We start from the raw sequence: 19,263 nt of genomic DNA, 5'->3' as shown, positions 1-19,263 counted from the left end.
TCTAGTCAATTAGTACTATGCTTGTTTTTGCCCCAGACCAGTATATGAGGTGTGGTGTTTCTCCTGCACCACCATCATCCGTACATTTATATAGTTACACAGTTAGTAAAGTTGAAAAAAGGTATACAAACATTACTCTGTCCTCCTTCTCCTTGACCTGTCCTATGCCTTTGACACTGTCCACCACTTCCTTCTGTTGCAAACTCTCTTATATCTTGGCATCACTGACCTGGCCCTCTCCTGGATCACAAGGCTCTGTCCTAGGACCCCTGCTCTTCTGTATTTGCACTTTTGGCCTGGGACATCTCATAGAGTCCCATGGCTTTCAGTATCACTCTTATGCTGACGACACACAAATCTACCTCTCTGGTCCAGAAATCACCACCTTACTATCCAGAATCCCACACTGTCTATCTTCTATATCACCCTTCTTCTCCTCTCGCTTTCTAAAACTTAACATGGATAAAACAGAATTCATAATCTTTCCCCCCCATCTTGCTCAGCCCCCCCAACAGACCTATCTATCACGATCAATGGCTGCACACTCTCCCCGGTCAACCAAGTCCGCTGCCTTGGAGTGACCTTGGATTCTGCCCTCTCCTTCCGACCACACATCCAAGCCCTTTCCACCACCTGCCACCTCCAACTCAAAAAAATCTCCCACATCCGTGCCTTCCTTAAATTGAATCTGCGAAAATGCTTGTACATGCCCTCATCATCTCCTGCCTAGACTACTTCAACATTCTCCTCTGTGGCCTTCCATCTAGCACTCTCACACCCCTCCAATCTATCCTCAACTCTGCTGCCCAACTAATCCACCTCTCACCCTGTTACCCCTCTGCCTCTCCCCTCTGCCAATGCCTTCACTGGCGCCCCATTGCCCAGCGAATTCAGTTTACAATACTAGCAAATACATACAAGGCCGTCAACAACCTGTCCCCTCCCTACATCTCTGAGCTACTTTCCCGATACATCCCCACACGCAATGTCCGATCCTCACAGGACCTCCTTCTCTCCTCTTATCACCTCTTCCCACAATCGCCTTCAAGATTTCTCCCGTGCATCCCCCACACTCTGGAACTCGCTACCCCAACATATCAGACTCTCACCTACAGTGGAATCCTTCAAAAGAAACCTGAAAACCCACCTCTTCAGACAAGCCTACAACCAGTGACCCTGCTGCCTCTATACCGCCATGACCAACTTCACCCGCACCTACTGTGTCCTTCTCCCATACCATGTAGATTGTAAGCCCTCACGGGCAGGGCCCGCTCTCCTTCTGTACCAGTTTGTAACTAGTCTTGTTTATGCTTAGTGCAATTGTCTGTATTATGTATGTATACCCTTTTTCATATGTACAGCGCTATGGAATAATTGGCGCTTTAATAATAAATAATAATAATAATAATACAACCAAAGCATGGCAGGAAAGGTGAATTAAGGTAATAGAAGCATTACATATCACCCATACTTTCCTCACCATCCATGCACCTACAGAGGGATCTCCCACTACTGTCAGCAAATGGGTGGTGATGGACGGGTACCCTTAGTCAATTATGACAGAGAGCTCAGTTAATAAGTATATGCACTGGGAAAGCCTCTAGCACATTTACTCAATGTATCAATAGTCCCCATTTCACCCAGCGAAGGCCAAGGGGATGTACCTTTGTGCATACATCTGGCCTGTATGTGTCAGCTAGCCAATTTTTTTAAGTATAGAATAGCACATTAGACAATGCTATTTAATGCAGAAAGTGTGAGAAAAAAATGATATGACATACTTAGATATGTATATATAAGCATATGATATACTTCTTTTTTAAATAATAATGGGAGGTTACTTGAAACGCATGCCACTGTGCGACTACCCAGTGGCCTACAACCCAGCCTTCTCACTATGGTCTCACTATGCAAACCTTTGACAGAAGGCTCTGGTGCTGTGTAAACAAAGCCTGAATTTATGGGTGAGGGGCCCCCCTTAGTATGTGTGGTGGTGGCAGGGGACTCTGTAAATCTAGGAGGTAGAGGTGGGCCCCTTCAGCCAGCATATGGATGGTGGTAAGCATACGGTTGCTATTGTTTGGGTGATGCAGTAGACAGATTATATATAGATATTAGGTAGATAGATATTAGATAGATTTAGAAAGATAGAAAGTGATGTATAGCCAAAACCAGGAGCAGATTCTACACAAGTGATAAGGTATAATGGAAAGATCTGAACCTGTTCTGTGTTTTTGACCTGCAATGGTTTGGGCTGTCACTGATGGAAGCCACTGGCCAAACATTGACATGTGAATGAGGCCTAAGGCTGGTTTATACATCATGAATAAGAAGAAAGGAGAGTTATTGCAATTATCTGGTATTACATGAGACATTCATACACGTCTTTATTTTCAACTGATGGAGTGCCACATTTTTATTTGCTCTGGTCTGTGCTCATTTTGTAGTCTAGGAGCTGGATTTATTCAGGAGGTCTGGTCTGAGGTCTAACTTAATTTTGGGGTCTGGTCTGGGGTGTGATGCCTCTGCTGATCCCTTCTACTTATGTGGCTGAAAATGTGTGTGATATCAATGACTGTGCCTTTTGCACTCTCCTAAATTTTATTCCTGGGAGCAGAACGAGGGGCAGCCAGTCAGTGGTGCATTAGAGAAGTAGAGCACACCAGGATAGACTTCAGTACAGAGATACAAAGAGCCTGAGCACAATGAATATGGCTGGATTTGATGCTTTGCACCAAAGTATCTCCTCATCCTCCACTTATTAGGATTAGAAGAAGTGAAGGACAGACCATAGCTGCCAGAGCTGAAAAAGGGAAGGAATATACTGGTTGGCCAAAATACTCCAGTCTGACACGACTGGTCTTTCTTTACTCCACTGTAGCAATGACTTGTTGTCTTAATGACAGTCAATCATTGACCACAGTGGTCACATTTCAACCTCAATGATGGCACCAATTTAGCCAGTGATTTTAAAAGGTACTGTAAGGACAAATTTTACATTACTATGTTAAACAATACCTACCTGATCTAAAACAGTACGGCTAGTTTTGCACTAGAGCTTGTACTTAATGGCATGGAATAACCTGCCAGATCTCTCTGCATTCCTGCATTGCCAGAAGCTACACCGTTGCCAAACTGCCCCATTAACTATAATGGGGACCAGCAGAAATCTGATCACAGCACAGAAAATATGTCGCTAGTGTGAATCTAGCCTAAGGGATTCCCTGCTAAAACACTTTAATCCTAGTAGAGCTATCAATTATTGCAAGAAAATGTAAATATATGTAATGCACATTACAGTATATATATTACACACACCTTTCTACAAAGAAAATTAAAGGAGTTTTCCAGGATTTTAATATTGATGACCTATTCTCAGGATCCACATTATCATATCATCCACATTTTTCTTTTACATTACTGCCTGTGGAGGTAAAATTGAGCATATTCCCTTATCATGCAACAAATTCACTAGTGCCACATCTAGTTAGCGGCTATATGTTCTGATCCACCCACCCCATGACATCTGTATGCCTACATTAAATATGGAAAGGGACATGTCCGGTGTTGGGAGGAAGAAAGGACGCGGCTGCCAATGGGTTTTTGGCAACATTTCAGTGCGGCTGTCCACATCAAAATTATGAGATAAAAAATGCCGTGTAAACGGGTCCTTACAGCTCCAGTACATGCTAACGAGTCCTGATATTCATGAGCTCCTGGCTTTCTGTGCCCCCTGCCACTAACAGTTTTTTCCAACTGAATCAGCAGCAGGTGGGCAGAAAAAGCCAGGAGCTTATAAATATGGGACTCATCGGCATGAAATACACGGTTTTAGCAAAGCGGCTGGGTCAACTAAAGAAAGTAGGGATCTGTCACTAGTTTATGTTTCCCTTAGGACACCCTCAAACTGGTGACAGATTCTCTAACTAGCTAATATAGCCATGAATACAGCTCCCACAAAGGATGTAACCCAGATCTTCTACCCTCCCCACATTCCACAACTAACAAGATTTGACCACAATATACCAGACAGAAAGCACATCAGCTGAGAGAAAACGATTTTATTTTTTAAGCGTTAATCAAATAAAAACAACAACAATAAATAATGAACATTAAATCCGTGAATGCTTAAAAACTCTCAAATGATATGTTCACGGTATCTCCAGCCCTGCAGGTCTTATGTCAGGTGCCTGGTCACTGATGAAGATGGTAAGTCCAAGATTATCATTCAATACTGATGTTATAATGAACGTCTGATTTTATCATGGTGGAACTGTTTTTGATGTTAAGTCCTTTATTCAAATGTCCTGATGTTGCAACAGCAGAAGACTGCACAAAGAAATCCCGACTTCTGGGCCTTTCCTCTACTACTGTTGTTCTTTCTTAGACATTTTGGAATCCACCACTTTCTTCTCTTATGGATCTTTTCACTTTCCTCCTCTTCCTCACCGATTTCATCAAGGTCAAAGCAATTTTGGAATCTTCTTAGTCCAATGATGTTGTCTTGCTTGTCCATATCTCCATTCTCTTCCTCGCCATCCTGTGTCCACTCTCCTTCCTCATTCTCTTCCTCTTCAGGAATGGTCTCTAGACTGGGCCAAAAGACCTCTCCAAATTGAGAAGGCCAGAATGCTGGCTCTGCCTCCTCGACTTTCTTCCTCCATTTCTCATCTGGGTAGTCCTCACTGTCCATATTCAATGCGTACAAACTGCTCACAAACACTGAAAATACTGCACTGTCAACTACAACCCTCAAGAGAATGTTAGCTCTGCAGCTCCTTATATAATGTGTCTGATGTCACAATGTCCAAAGAACGAAAGATGGACAGCCAATCAAATTCTCTCTTGTTTGCATGTGGTTCACAATCTCAAACTGAACACAATATTCACTTATTTCTCAGAATATCAACAACCATATAAACACATGAACATTTATAACCACAAGTTCAGTATACTAGAAAACATATTGGCCCAGATTTACGGTAATTGTCTGCACCTAGAATCAGTCTAAAAAGTAGAGCATATTGGCACAACTATGGTTTCTACAACTTTTCCAACTTACTTGAGAAGTGGAAAATGTTTAGTGGTAAAGGGGCATAAAAATTGTAAGCTCATATCACCGCTTTGTATTTCCATTGTTTTATTCAATTTTTTTTTTTAAACATGCACACAGAATATTTTGTCCGGTCTTTTTTACAACCCCAATGGGGTCTCTAATGCAAATGTCAACAAGCCCTTAGCCAATTTATAGTTATAGAGAGTCAGAGAGAAGTGTCTAGCTGTTCACCACAATTATCATCCAGCCTGAGCTCCTGTGGTAAATCTAGTGCAGACAGCCTGTTCACTGTAAGTTTAGGCCACCTACAGGCTTAGTAAATCTGCCCCGTTCTGCTGTTTTAAAAAAACAACAGTTAAAACGGTGGACAATGACTGACAACATTGATGTATGTCTGTATACATTGGTGCCCTTCACTCCCTGGAAATGGTAAGTTGGTTGCAAAGGAAGGTGCACCAGGCTAATATATACCACAGACTTATAGGGGTTTTGCCGTATTTTACTATTGATGACCTATTTTCAGGATAGGTCATCAATATCAGATTGGCGGGGGTCAGACACTTGGCACCCCCGCTGGTTGAACAGAAGGCTCTCGTTGTGCCAGCTCAGCCATACCGTCATTGTTTACCTGCTGAGGTATCACTTTAACAGGGTACAGGCCCTTGCTCATGAATATGGTATGGTGGTTGGCCACACCTATTAGAATCCCATTTTGAAACTTGGGCAGAACATTTACAAAAGTGACCTAACTTATGTCTACAAATGTACCGAAGCAGCATAGCAGAACAAGGTGCACTGCTTCTGGAACTCCTTTAGTTATGGCAGCAGCAGTTCTGCTACGCTGTTTGTAAAGCCCCCATTTGCAACAATGGGAGAAACAGCAGAGTGACAGCCTGCTTTGTTGTATGGGACTGGCGCTTGGTCCCATCTCACCCTGGAAACGGCAAGATGGGTCAACCCCTTTAACATTGTTATTCTTAATTGGGTTTTTTCTCTGTCATGTGACCCATCTCACTTTCACCACCCTATTAAAGAGGTTGTCTCACTTCAGTAAGTGGCATTTATCATGTAAAGAAAGTTAATACAAGGCACTTGTATTGTGATTGTCCATATTGCTTCCTTCACTGGCTGGATTCATTATTCCATCACATAATACACTGCTCGTCTCAATGGTTACAACCACCCTGCAATCCAGCAGTGGTGGTCATGCTTGCACACTATAGGAAAATGAGTCAGCCTCTCTGGTGGCCGGGACCACACATAGGCTTGTGCTTTTTCCTATAGTGTGCAAGTACGGCCACCACTGATGGATTGCAGAGTGGTCATAACCATGGAAACATAGAATGTGTCGGCAGATAAGAACCATTTGGCCCATCTAGTCTGCCCAATATACTGAATACTATGAATAGCCCTTGGCCCTATCTTATATGAAGGATGGCCTTATGCCTATCCCATGCATGCTTAAACTCCTTCACTGTATTTGCAGCTACTACTTCTGCAGGAAGGCTATTCCATGCATCCACTACTCTCTCAGTAAAGTAATTCTTTGACTTGGCTAGGTGGTCTATTTAGGAAAACTAGAGGAATGGTCAAAAATCTGGCAACTAAAATTTAATGTGGATAAGTGCAAGATAATGCACCTGGGGCGTAAAAACCCAAGAGCAGAATATAAAATCAGTGATACAGTCCTAACCTCAGTATCTGAGAAAAGGGATTTAGGGGTCATTATTTCAGAAGACTTAAAGGTAGGCCGACAATGTCATAGAACAGCAGGAAATGCTAGCAGAATGCTTGGGTGTATAGGGAGAGGCATTACCAGTAGAAAGAGGGAGGTGCTCATGCCGCTCTACAGAGCACTAGTGAGACCTCATCTGGAGTATTGTGCTCAGTACTGAGACCATATCTCCAGAAGGATATTGATACTTTGGAGAGAGTTCAGAGAAGAGCTACTAAACTAGTACATGGATTGCAGGACAAAACTTACCAGGAAAGAATAAAGGACCTTAACATGTATAGCTTGGAAGAAAGACGAGACAGAGGGGATATGATAGAAACTTTTAAATACATAAAGGGAATCAACAAGGTAAAAAAGGAGATAATATTTAAAAGAAGAAAAACTGCTACAAGGAGGACATAGTTTTAAATTACAGGGGCAAAGGTTTAAAAAGTAATATCAGGAAGTATTACTTTACTAAGAGAGTAGTGGATGCATGGAATAGCCTTCCTGCAGAAGTGATAGCTGCAAATACAGTGAAGGAGTTTAAGCATGCATGGGATAGGCATAATGCCATCCTTCATATAAGATAGGGCCAAGGGCTATTCCTAGTATTCAGTATATTGGGCAGAATAGATGGGCCAAATGGTTCTTATCTGCCGACACATTCTAGGTTTCTAAATCATTTCCATTTGGTGTATCCCTGCAGGAACATCAACCCTGTTACAAATCTTTGTGTCATCAGCAAAAAGACACCCCTTACCATTGAGGCCTTCTGCAATTTCGCTGATAAAGATATTAAACAATATGGGTCCCAGAACAGATCCCTGAGGTACCCCACTGGTAACAAGACCATGGTCTGAATATACTCCATTGACTACAACCCTCTGTTGTCTGTCCCTCAGCCACTGCCTAATCCATTCAACAATATGGGAGTCCAAGCACAAAGACTGCAGTTTATTGATAAGCCTTCTATGTGGGACAGTATCAAAAGCCTTACTAAAGTCTAGATAAGCGATGTCTACTGCACCTCCGCCAGCTATTATTTTAGTCACCCAATCAAAAAAATCTATAATATTAGTTTGACATAATCTCCCTGAAGTAAACCCATGTTGTTTTTCATCTTTCAATCCATGGGATTTTAGATGTTCCACAATCCTCTCCTTAAGTATGGTTTCCATTAATTTCCCTACTATTGATGTCAGGCTTACTGGCCTATAGTTGCCCGATTCCTCCCTACTACCTTTTTGTGAATGGGCACAACATTTACTAATTTCCAATCTTCTGGGACGACTCCTGTTACCAGTAATTGGTTAAATAAATCTGTTAATGGTTTTGCTAGTACACCGCTAAGCTCTTTCAATAGATTTGGGTGTATTCCATCAGGCCCCTATGACTTATTTGTGTTAATTTTAGACAGCTGACTTAGAACCTCTTCCTCTGTAAAGACACATGCATCAATCGATTCATTAGTCTTCTTTCCTAACTGAGGTCCTTTTCCTTTATTTTTCTTTGCAAAAACTGAACAGAAGTATTCATTGAGGCAGTTAGCTAGTTCTTTATCTTCTTCCATATACCTTCCTTCTTTTGTTTTTAATTTGGTAATTCTTTGTTTTAGTTTCCTTTTTTCATTTATGTATCTGAAGAATGTCTTATCGCCTTTTTTCACTGACTGAGCAAATTTTTCTTCTGCCTGTGCTTTAGAAGCTCTTATAACTTGCCTAATCGTATAAATTTGCCTGTCATCCTGTTTTTTTTTTTTTTATAATTACTAAATGCTATCTTTTGGTTTTTAATGATTTTGTCCACTTCTGCTGACTACCACAGTGGTCTCTTCCTTTTTTTTTGCTTTTACTGACAAGCCTAATGCAATTATCTGTTGCCTTCAATAGTGCCACTTTTAAGTAGTCCCATTTCTCCTGGACTCCATTGAAACTGTTCCAATCTGATAGGGACTCGTATACCACTAATCAAATTTTAGAAAAAAAAGTCAGTTTTTCTAAAATCTAAAAACTTTTGTTTTTGTGTGGTGTGACTCAGTCACTGTACTTATAGTAAACCACACTGACTGGTGATCACTAGATCCCAAGCTTTTCCCTACAGTAATATCAGATACCAAATTCCCATTTGTGAATACTAAATCTAAAATGGCCTCCTTCCGGGTTGGCTCCTCAACTACTTGCTATAGAGATAATCCCAGTAGGGAAATTAGAATATCTGTACTCCTGGCAGAACTAGCTATTTTGGTTTTCCAGTTTACATCAGGAAAATTAAAGTCTCCCATAATGATAACTTTCCCTTACAATGTCATTTTAGCTATTTCCTCAACTAGTAGATCATCTAATTCTTTGACTTGGCTAGGTGGTCTATATATCACACCTACAAGAGTTACCTTATGATTATCAAGCTGCAAGGTAACTCAAACTGACTCTAAATTGGTCTCGCTAACTTGTATTAAATTAGATTGTATGCTATCTTTCACATACAGGGCCACCCCTCCCCCTTCCTTGCCTTCTCTGTCTTTCCTATATAGAGAAAACCCTGGTATTGATATATCCCAGTCATTACTCCCATTTAATCATGTCTCAGTAACAGCCACTAAATCTATATTCTCAGATGCCATTATAGACTCAAGTTTATTGATCTTATTCCCTAAACTGTGAGCATTTGTAGACAAGGCTGAGCTTGTCATTTCTTAACCTATGTGCTACTGGAATCTTCTGGCATTGTTCCAGGGGGCAGTCGGCCTGCTGGATTATCACTCTTTTGCCCCCCCCCCCCCATTTCCTAGTTTAAATGCTCCTTAGCAAATACTTTGAACTGTTCACTGAGGAAATTCGTTCCCTTGAGAGAAAGATGCAAACCATCTTTCTTGTACAGTTCTTTTCCATTCCAACGAGATTACATTAGTAGGTGGCTTGTATTAAATTTCTTTACATAATAAATGCTACTTACTGAAGTGAGACAACTCCTTTAAAGACTGAATTGCACACCCAGTGGGGAGATTTATCAAAACTGGTGGAAAGAAAAACTTGCTTAGTTGCCAATAGCAACCAGTTAGATTGCACCTTTAAGTTTTCACAGCTCCTTTGGAAAATGTAAGGAGGACTCTGATTGGTTGCTTTGGGCAACTAAGACAGTTTAATAAATCCTCCCCAGTGTCTCATATTAAATTCTATGCTGTTGAATATGAATATGAAGGGTCCTAGGCAGTTTCCCACTTTGCCCATCCCAAGGTTGTCTCTATATTAGGGAGGGATTTACAGTTCATACATTCAGTATAGACTTGTCTAATTTATTGGGAAATACTTGACATTCTATGGCAGATTAAGCATAGTTAATTAAAAGCATGCATGTGGACTGTCATGTAGAAATTTACATATATATTAAAAGAGAAAAAGGTGTTGGCATGCTTTCTGTCTTCCAATGTTCTGCTTCTTTCCCCTTAATTCATTACAAAATGATCTCTGCATAGTTTTCCTATACTTTCTACATAGTTGCCAAATTCTAAAACCTTAGGCGGCAGGATTAACCCCTTCAAGACCAAGCTAGTTTTTACCTTACCATGCCATTTTTAGCAAATCTGACATGTGTGACTTTATTTGGTAACAACTTTAAAACACTTTTACTTCTCCAGGCCATTCTGAGATTGTTTTCTCGTCACATTGTACTTCATGACAATTTCATTTTTATTTATACCAAATAAATACAAAAAAATACCAAATTTGCCAATTTTCTTAAAAAATTTCCACATTTCAATTTCTCTAGTTTTATAATAGACAGTAATACCTCCAAAATAGTTATTACTTTACATTCCCCATATGTCTACTTCATGTTTGAATCATTTTGTGAATGTCATTTTATTTTTTGGGGACGTAGAAGCAAATCTTGAAATTTTTCCGAAAATTTCCAAAACCCACTTTAAGGACCAGTTCAAGTCTGAAGTCACTTTGCGAGGCTTACATAATAGAAACCACCCAAAAATGACCCCATTTTAGACACTACACCCCTCAAGGTATTCAAAACTGATTTTACAAACCTTGTTAACCCTTTAGGTGTTCCACAAGAATTAAATGAAAATGGAGATGAAATTTCAGAATTTCACTTTTTTGGCAGATTTTCCATTTTAATCCATTTTTTTTCCAGCAACAAACAAAGCAAGGGTTAACAGCCAAACAAAACTCAATATTTATTACCCTGATTCTGTAAATTACAAATACACCCCATTTGTGATCGTAAACTGCTGTACGGGCACACGGCAGGGTGCAGAAGGAAAGGAACGCCATATGGTTTTTGGAGTGCCATGTCACATTTGAAGACCCCCTGATGGAAACTACGGGATAAGGTAGCAGTTTTATTGGTACTATTTTAGGGTACATATGATTTTTGGTTGCTCTAAAATTACACTTCTTGTGAGGCAAGGTAACAAAAAAATTGCTGTTTTGGCACCATTTTTATTTTTTGTTATTTACAATGTTCATCTGACAGGTTAGATCATGTGCTATTTTTATAGAGCAGGTTGTTACAGACGCGACAATACCAAATAGGACTACTTTTTTTGGTTGTTTGTTTCAGTTTTACATAACAAAGCATTTTTGAAAAAAAAAAAATTATATTTATGTCTCCATGTTCTGAAAGCCATTTATTTTTATTTTTTTGGGGGCAACTGTCTTATGTAGGGGCTCATTTTTTGCAGGATGAGATGACTGATTTATTGGTACAATTTTGTAGTGTGTATGACTTTTTGATTGCTTGGTATTACACTTTTTGTCATGTAACGTGACAAACAATGAGTTTTTTAACACGTTTTTTCGTTGTTTTTTTTTTTTACGGTGTTCATCTGAGAGGTTAGGTCATGTGATTTTTTTTTATAGAGCAAGTCGCTACAGACGTGTCAATACCTAATATGTCTACTTTTTTTTATTAATTAAAAGTTTTATACACTAATATTTTGAAACAAAAAGAAAATCATTGTCACGAGGGTGTCAAGAGCCACGCCTGACTCCGTTATACCCGGGGTCAGGAAGTCGCAGCGGGTGGCTGCGTGTTCTATGTACAAAGACAGTGCTGTTTCGTAATGGTAGCTTTCTGGGTTTGCCTTGCAATCCTTTTTGTCTCACTCAGGGATCCGTAGCTTCTCCTCCTCAGCTGTTTCTTGTCCAGCTTTCCCAACCTCCTTATATTCCCCTCTCCCACTTCTCTGGTTGCCAGATATAGAGCTTCCTGCCTGGACTTCTATACTGACCCACTGGAGCTGTGTAGCTGTGTTCCCTGGTTGTTGTTCCAGAACGTTACCCTCCGGATCCCTGTTGGGCCTTGGTGGTCTGCTGTTGTCGCCCACCTGGGATTATATGTTTGTCTGTATTGTCTGTCCTCTCCTTGGTGTTTTCCTTTTAGTGTCAGTGGTGCGGACTAGTGATCCCACCGCCCCATTCACTATCCGGGCTCATCTTAGGGAAAGCCAGGGTTTAGGCACGTGATCGGCGTACGGGTGAGGAACCCGTCTAGAGACGTCAGGGCAGTCAAGTGCCAGCCTCAAGGTGAGTTAGGGGTCACCATCTTTCCCTCTCCCTTGGACAGGGCCTTCCCATTTCCCTCCCTTTGCGTGACGCCGGTCATTACAATCATGTTTTAGTGTCTCCATAGTCTGAGATCCATATTTTTTTTTTTGGGCGATTGTTTTAGTTAGGGGCTCATTTTTTGCGGGATGAGGTGACTGTTAGATTGGTACTATTTTTGGGGGCATACGCCTTTTTGGTCGCTTGGTGTTACACTTTTAGCGATGTAAGGTGACAAAAAAAGGTTTTTTTAGCAGTTTTTATTTTACTTTTTTGACTGTGTTCACCTGAGGGGTTAGGTCATGTGATATTTTTATGTCTATACGGACGCAGCGATATGTAATAGGTCTACTTTTCTTTTTTTCCCTATTTTTTATTTTAAAAAATTTACTTTATTTTGGAAAAAGGACGCTTTTTTTTTTACACTTTATTTTACTTTTTATATTTGTCCCACTGTGGGACTTCATCTTTTCAGGGTTTGATCCCTGTTTCAATTCAGTACAATACATTCCATATTGTACTGAATTGAACTGTCAGTGTCTCACACAGTAAGACGCTGACAGTTGCCTAGGAGACCCAGCCCTCAGGCTAGATCTCCTGGGCTTCCGTAGTTTGGCAGCTCCGATGCCTTACGGCTGCCATGGCAACCATCGACCCCCTGCCAGCATAGCGCGGGGGGTGATGGAGTCAGAGGGAGCCCTCTTTCTATGTATACCCCGCACACGCCACGGTCAGCGCTGACCGCCGCACGTGAAAGGGTTAATCCGCCGGCATCAACGCACACACACCGATGCCGGCGGATGCAGCAGGGGCCCGGCCCGATCCAATCACGTACATGCACGTGAGGATGCGGCAAGGAGCCGCATTCGCTCACGTACATAATGCAAGAAGGGGTCAAAAGGTTTTTCTATAACATAACAAGTGAACGTCCTCATGAATATAATTATAGATGAGCGAAATTTTGAGCAGCTTCGCGGAAGTTCGACAAGAATTTTGATTTGTTACGAATTGCTATAAATTGTGTATACCCAGGCCACTCTGCCTAGAAGTAACATTGGCCTGTAATACTGACGTACAGTAACTCTACAGCTAACAGAATAGATTAACTATGAATATTGGTGCACTGCACACTTATGTACACGGCGATAAATTAGTACTGCCTGTAACACTGACGACACAGTAACTGTAGAGCTAACAGATTGGGTTAGCACAGTTATGTACATGGTGAGAAATTGTAGCAGAGTCCGTAGTTCAGCAGTCTCCTACGCTCTCCCTCTTCAATATTGTTCTACACTCTGTTAACAGTTTGCAGCTACACTGTCCCTAGTGCTGAGCGTCTTGTCATGTCTCTCCCTAAGCTCACAGGAAAATGGCAGCGACCGTGTGGGATCAGGGTTTTATAGTGCTCTGTCTTCTCTACACTTACTTTGACATTCTAAGGGTACTTTCACACTAGCGTTTTTCTTTTCCAGCACTGAGTTCCGTCCTAGGGGCTCAAATCCGGAAAAGAACTGATCAGTTTTATCCTAATGCATTCTGAATGGAGAGTAATCCGTTCAGGATGCATCAGGATGTCTTCAGTTCAGTCTTTTTGACTGATCAGGCTTTTCTGAAAACCGTAGCATGTTGTATTTTTACCTCCGGCCAAAAATCCTGAACGCTGTGTGTTCAGTCAAATCGGATCCGGCTTTTGCATGTTAAACCCGAAAAATTTGAAAAAAAAGTTAAAGTCCATAAATGGCGGATCCGTTTTTTCCAATGCATGTTTTCATTGTGATCAGGATTCAAATGTAATCCATTTTCACACGTTTTTCCGGATCCGGCGGGCAGTTCCGGTGTCGGAATTGAACGCCGGATTTAAACAACGCTAGTGTGAAAGTAGCCTAACAAGTGCAGCAGCCATTTTAGGAAAACTGATTCGTTACCACGAAGCGCGAGGATATTCAGATTTGTTTAGAACCGAAGTTTTCCTAAACTTCAGACCAAATTCCGCTTTGGATGCTTCACCAAACACAAACACTAAATATAATGTAAAATCAGATAAAACCGCCAGGCTGGGTTCACTTCACATTTCTATTGTCCGCACAGCAGATCCATTTAACAGATACCCAAAAAATGGATGCAGATGGATACCAACCGAGGAGTCTGTTTTATAAAGACTTCAATGTTCCTGGACACAATAACGTGCTAGACCCTGCTTTTGTTAAAAAAAAAATAATAATAATTTTTTTTTTAACACTGAAGTCTCTGTAAGGCCTCATGCACACGACTGTTGTTGTGGTCCGCATCCGAGCCGCATTTTTTGCGGCTCGGATGCGTACCCATTCACTTCAATGGGGCCGCAAAAGATGCTGACAGCACTCCGTGTGCTGTCCGCGTCCATTGCTCCGTTCCATGGCCCCGCAAATAAAATATAGCATGTCCTATTCTTGTCCGTTTTGCGGACAAGAATAGGCATTTGTACAATGGGCCGCTCGCGAACCGCAAAAAACAGAACGGTCGAGTGCATGAGGCCTAAAGCAGATGCAAACACATGGCCTTCCATTGCCATCTGCTTACGGATCTGCTAAGGGGACATCCATGGGACGGCTGCATTTCCCGGGCCGTCCACAGTGCTTCACCTGACCTCACTGCATCATAATGATCTATGATGCTATGATTTCCAGGCCGACCACATATCTACTGTGCCTACCTAAATGATGCATTGAATACAGTACGGTAGACTCACGGTCAGGCTGGAACTCACAGCATCAATAGATTATTATGATGCAGTGAGTTCAGGTCTGGGAAATGCGGCCCTCACATGGACCACAATTCAAGGACCGCAGATACTCATCTGACTCATATGTTTAGAGGAGTCTAAAAGAAAGTGTCTTTGTTGCCCCTAGCAACCAATCACAGCGCAGTTTTCACTTCTTAAACTGCACTGGTAAAATGAAAGCTGTGCTGTGATTGGTTGCCACTGGTTCTCCTTTTAGCCAGCTTTAATACCCCGAGAAGAGTCTCTTCTTGCATGTTGCAGTAAATGTGTACATTGGAACAAAATTTATAACAATACCCTACTTTTGTTGATAGAGAGATATATATATATATATATAGATATATATATATAATCTAAATATGCACATTACAGTTAATTATGCTAAGAATGATGGTCTCCCTGGTTACTATAGCAGCCGGCTAATAGTGATGCTTTACATTCCACAGATATAACATGCAGTCTTCCCCTTTATTTGGGTCATGTTCTAGGTTAAAGGCAAAAGGGGAGAAATAAGTGACTATAAATAATACTACGGATGTTGCTTAAATGGTAGAAATTGCATCTTGACAACGAGATGCTGAATGCATATCAACAATGTAATGTAGGAGAAACCTCATCAATACCCCTATGAATACCCAACCTTTAGGAGAGCAGCAGGGACCCATTCCCACCGTATGGCCATTCATTTTCCTCCAGCATCTGATGTCATTTGCAATGTAAGAGCTGTTCCTATCTGCGTGGTACTGCGCAGTTTACAGCCTTCTGTAGATGGTCTGCTTTGTGACGGCTGAATATGTTAGGTAACAAGACAAGCGTCCTCCAGCCCTTTGTCTAAACAGGATCCTGAGGATGAAGGAGCGCAGACTGTCTGCAGCCAGTGAATACAGCTCCTCATCCAGTCCCTATTACTAAAATTATCCTCGGAATAAATCGCTTCTAATGAAGATTAGATCAGCATCGAAAAGGAAATGCTGCAAATGTGATTTGGCCACAAAATGCTAAATGTTTCCAAACAGCTGTAACTAAGGAAGCGAGGACTAATTATTACGGTCACAGATTCATTATACCCCTAAAATTGTTCTAGCGTCAACTTGAATTCATGGAAATATTAGTAGATGAAGGCAGCGGGCTTCCTTGGGTAGTCACCATCTGTCCAGCACACAATGCTCAATGAATGGGTTGAACACATGCAGCTTCCATTACCTGATTTATGGTTTGGATTCTGCATTCATCGTGCCACGTACACACAGGTGAGCACCCTAGCATTTCACTGGGTGTCAGCTATGGGGGCATGCAGTGTCTGTAGACCATCACATGGCCCCTGGTGCGAGGCTGTTTGTGCTCACAAAAGAAAATCAATTGTATAAACCTGCTGTATCTAGGAGACGTGGCGGGAGATGATCTGCTGCTCAGATATGTGCTTTTAAAGTCACTGGAGTGAGTAATGAATTGTGTTCTACTCCATAGACAGCATTCAATAAACAGCTTCTACTGCGAATGCTCTTCTCCTGTTTAACTGTCTACTAACGTGGCCATAGGTAAGAAGAAAACATGTCAAGTGATGCTTTACCTATGAAGAACCCTTACTTACTGTACTACCGTGGCCATAGGTAAGAAGAAAACATCTCAAGTGAATGTTTACCTATGAAGAACCCTTACTTACTGTACTACCGTGGCCATAGGTAGGAACAAAACATCTCAAGTGAATGTTTACCTATGAAGAACCCTTACTTACTGTACTACCGTGGCCATAGGTAGGAATAAAACATGTCAAGTGATGCTTTACCTATAAAGAACCCTTACTTACTGTGCTACCATGGCCATAGGTAGGAACAAAACATGTCAAGTGGAGCTTTACCTATGAAGAACCCTATACTTACTGTACTACCGTGGCCATAGTTAGGAAGAGAATGTATCAAGTGGAGCTTTACCTATGATAAACCCTTACTTACAGTACTAACATGGCCATAGGTAGGAACAAAACATGTCAAGTGGAGCTTTACCTATGAAGAACCCTATACTTACTGTACTACCGTGGCCATAGTTAGGAAGAGAATGTATCAAGTGGAGCTTTACCTATGATAAACCCTTACTTACAGTACTAACATGGCCATAGGTAGGAAGAAAACATGTCAAGTGGAGCTTTACCTATGATAAACCGTTACTTACTGTACTAACATGGTCATAGGTAGGAAGAAAACATGTCAAGTGGAGCTTTACCTATGATCAACCCTTACTTACAGTACTAACATGGTCATAGGTAGGAAGAGAATGTGTCAAGTGGAGCTTTACCTATGAAGAACCCTTACTTACTGTGCTACCATGGCCATAGGTAGGAAGAGAATGTGTCAAGTGAGGCTTTACCTATGAAGAACCCTTACTTAAAGTTCTAATGTGGCCATAGGTAGGAAGAAAACATGTGAGGTGATGCTTTACCTATGATAAACGCTTAGTTACAGTTCTACTGTACCCATAGGTAGGAAGAAAACATGTCAAGTGAAGGTTTATCTATGACGAACCCTTAGTTACTGTACTAACATTGCCATAGGTAGGAAGAAAACATGTCAAGTGAAGCTTTACCTATGAAGAACCCTTACTTACATATGGAGGAATCGCATTGATAGCAATTCCCAAATATATACAGTGGAACCCATTCATGTAACACCGAGGAAGTCTAATTCCCCAATGTTGATGTAGTAGAATTAGCGTGCCAAATGTTGCGCCTTTATTTACTGCAAGGTGATGCCATGACATCCAATGTGACAACCATATAAATGGCCATAAACATCCCCTGCATTGTGTTGATGGAGCTGGGTAGAGCAGAAGTCGGGAATTTGATTTTCCTAGGATTGATCCAGTAGTGGACCAAAATATCTCCTCCAGTCATAAATAGAGAGCTTCGGGTAAACAGCTATATATTAAAGTAAGGGTACATTCACACACAGTGTGCTGTCCATTGAAATGAATGGTTCCGCACCCATTCCACAAAATTGCGCAATGGATGCAGACCCATTTATATGGTCGCGTGAATGTATTCTAAATCTTCAGTCCCTGAGCATAACTCCCTTAGAAGTGAATGGACTGATGGTCACGCATGTGCACTGTATGGGGACGCTCATTATTGGTCATCTACGCTGTGGATGGTGATAAATGTTTCTATTGGAGAAACCCTTTACGTAGATTTTAAACCTGATATTGTGTCCTATTAATTAACTATAATAAAGGTTTTTTTTGCTTGGATTTTTTTAATCTAGAGTTTTATTGGTTTTCGGATTAAGTCCCATAACATTCCATAGATCATAGAGTATATCATATATGTAGAAAAACAACTAAAGCAATGTATCTCCATATTGCGCCTGGTCTCCAGATCTAATGAGAAGCCACATCTCTCATACAACCAAACTTCAAGCTCTGGATGATTGCTATTCCCTTAGGAGAAGACATTTATAAAAGAAGGTTTCATGGACTCCAGGACCAGCAAATATCCATTGTGAAGAGCCCAGATCCCACTCCAGGGCTACAAGATGATGGTCAATGAGAAGAGCACATCATGGCTCCCAGGACTGAGATCTACCAATCCTCCCATGACCTTGTGGCTTCTCCACTAATGGGACCACCGCTGGCCGACCAGGTGGACAGCTGCCGCCGAGTCCATTCACTTACCGACTTGGCAGACAGAGAGGAGCTGAAGACAAGCCAGCAGGCAGCCTGGATGCAACATCTCGGGCTCTTTGTGGGGACAGCGCCGGCGGCCAATGTCACGTAGATCCCGAGCACTGCTATGTGGTCACCCGTTCTGCCCGTGCCGCCTCTAGCAGCGCTTCATGACCGGCTCCCTCTCTGCAGCTCCCCGCTCACATCCACCGACAAGACCAGAAAGAACGAACGCAACCTGCCTCCCGGGCACAGCGCAGCCGGGCAGCGGGGGGTTAACCGAGGGGGCGGACACGCCCCCCGGCACCTGATTGGTTCACCTCTAGAGCTCCCCTGCAGCAGGTTTTGGGTGGAGAAGGGAACAATCCGGATTTCTGAGGCGGCGGCGGCGGCGGGTCACCTGCATGGCGGCTCCAGGGGTCACCATGACTGGGGGGCACGCTGTCAGAAGCCGTTTTATAGGACCCGGTGACATGCTCGGGGCTACGTGGTGATTGGGGTGTAGTTTTAGGATGCCATT

The 19,263-nt window shown here is 41.9% G+C and overlaps 1 protein-coding gene across 1 annotated transcript in view; it reads right to left on the bottom strand.

Moving 5' to 3' along the window:
• Positions 1-18,982, bottom strand: part of PTPRZ1 (protein tyrosine phosphatase receptor type Z1) — a 276,086-nt gene extending 257,104 nt beyond the window's left edge. The window contains 1 exon segment of the mRNA XM_040411638.1: positions 18,753-18,982. Coding sequence (XP_040267572.1) covers positions 18,753-18,810 — 58 coding nt within the window. The 5' untranslated portion in view covers positions 18,811-18,982.
• Between the last annotated feature and the right edge of the window lie 281 nt (positions 18,983-19,263).

This window comes from Bufo bufo, chromosome 1, assembly GCF_905171765.1.
Source record: "Bufo bufo chromosome 1, aBufBuf1.1, whole genome shotgun sequence".
NCBI lineage: Eukaryota > Metazoa > Chordata > Amphibia > Anura > Bufonidae > Bufo > Bufo bufo.
Note: the sequence above shows the minus strand (reverse complement) of the source record. Positions and strands in the feature narration are given on the sequence as shown.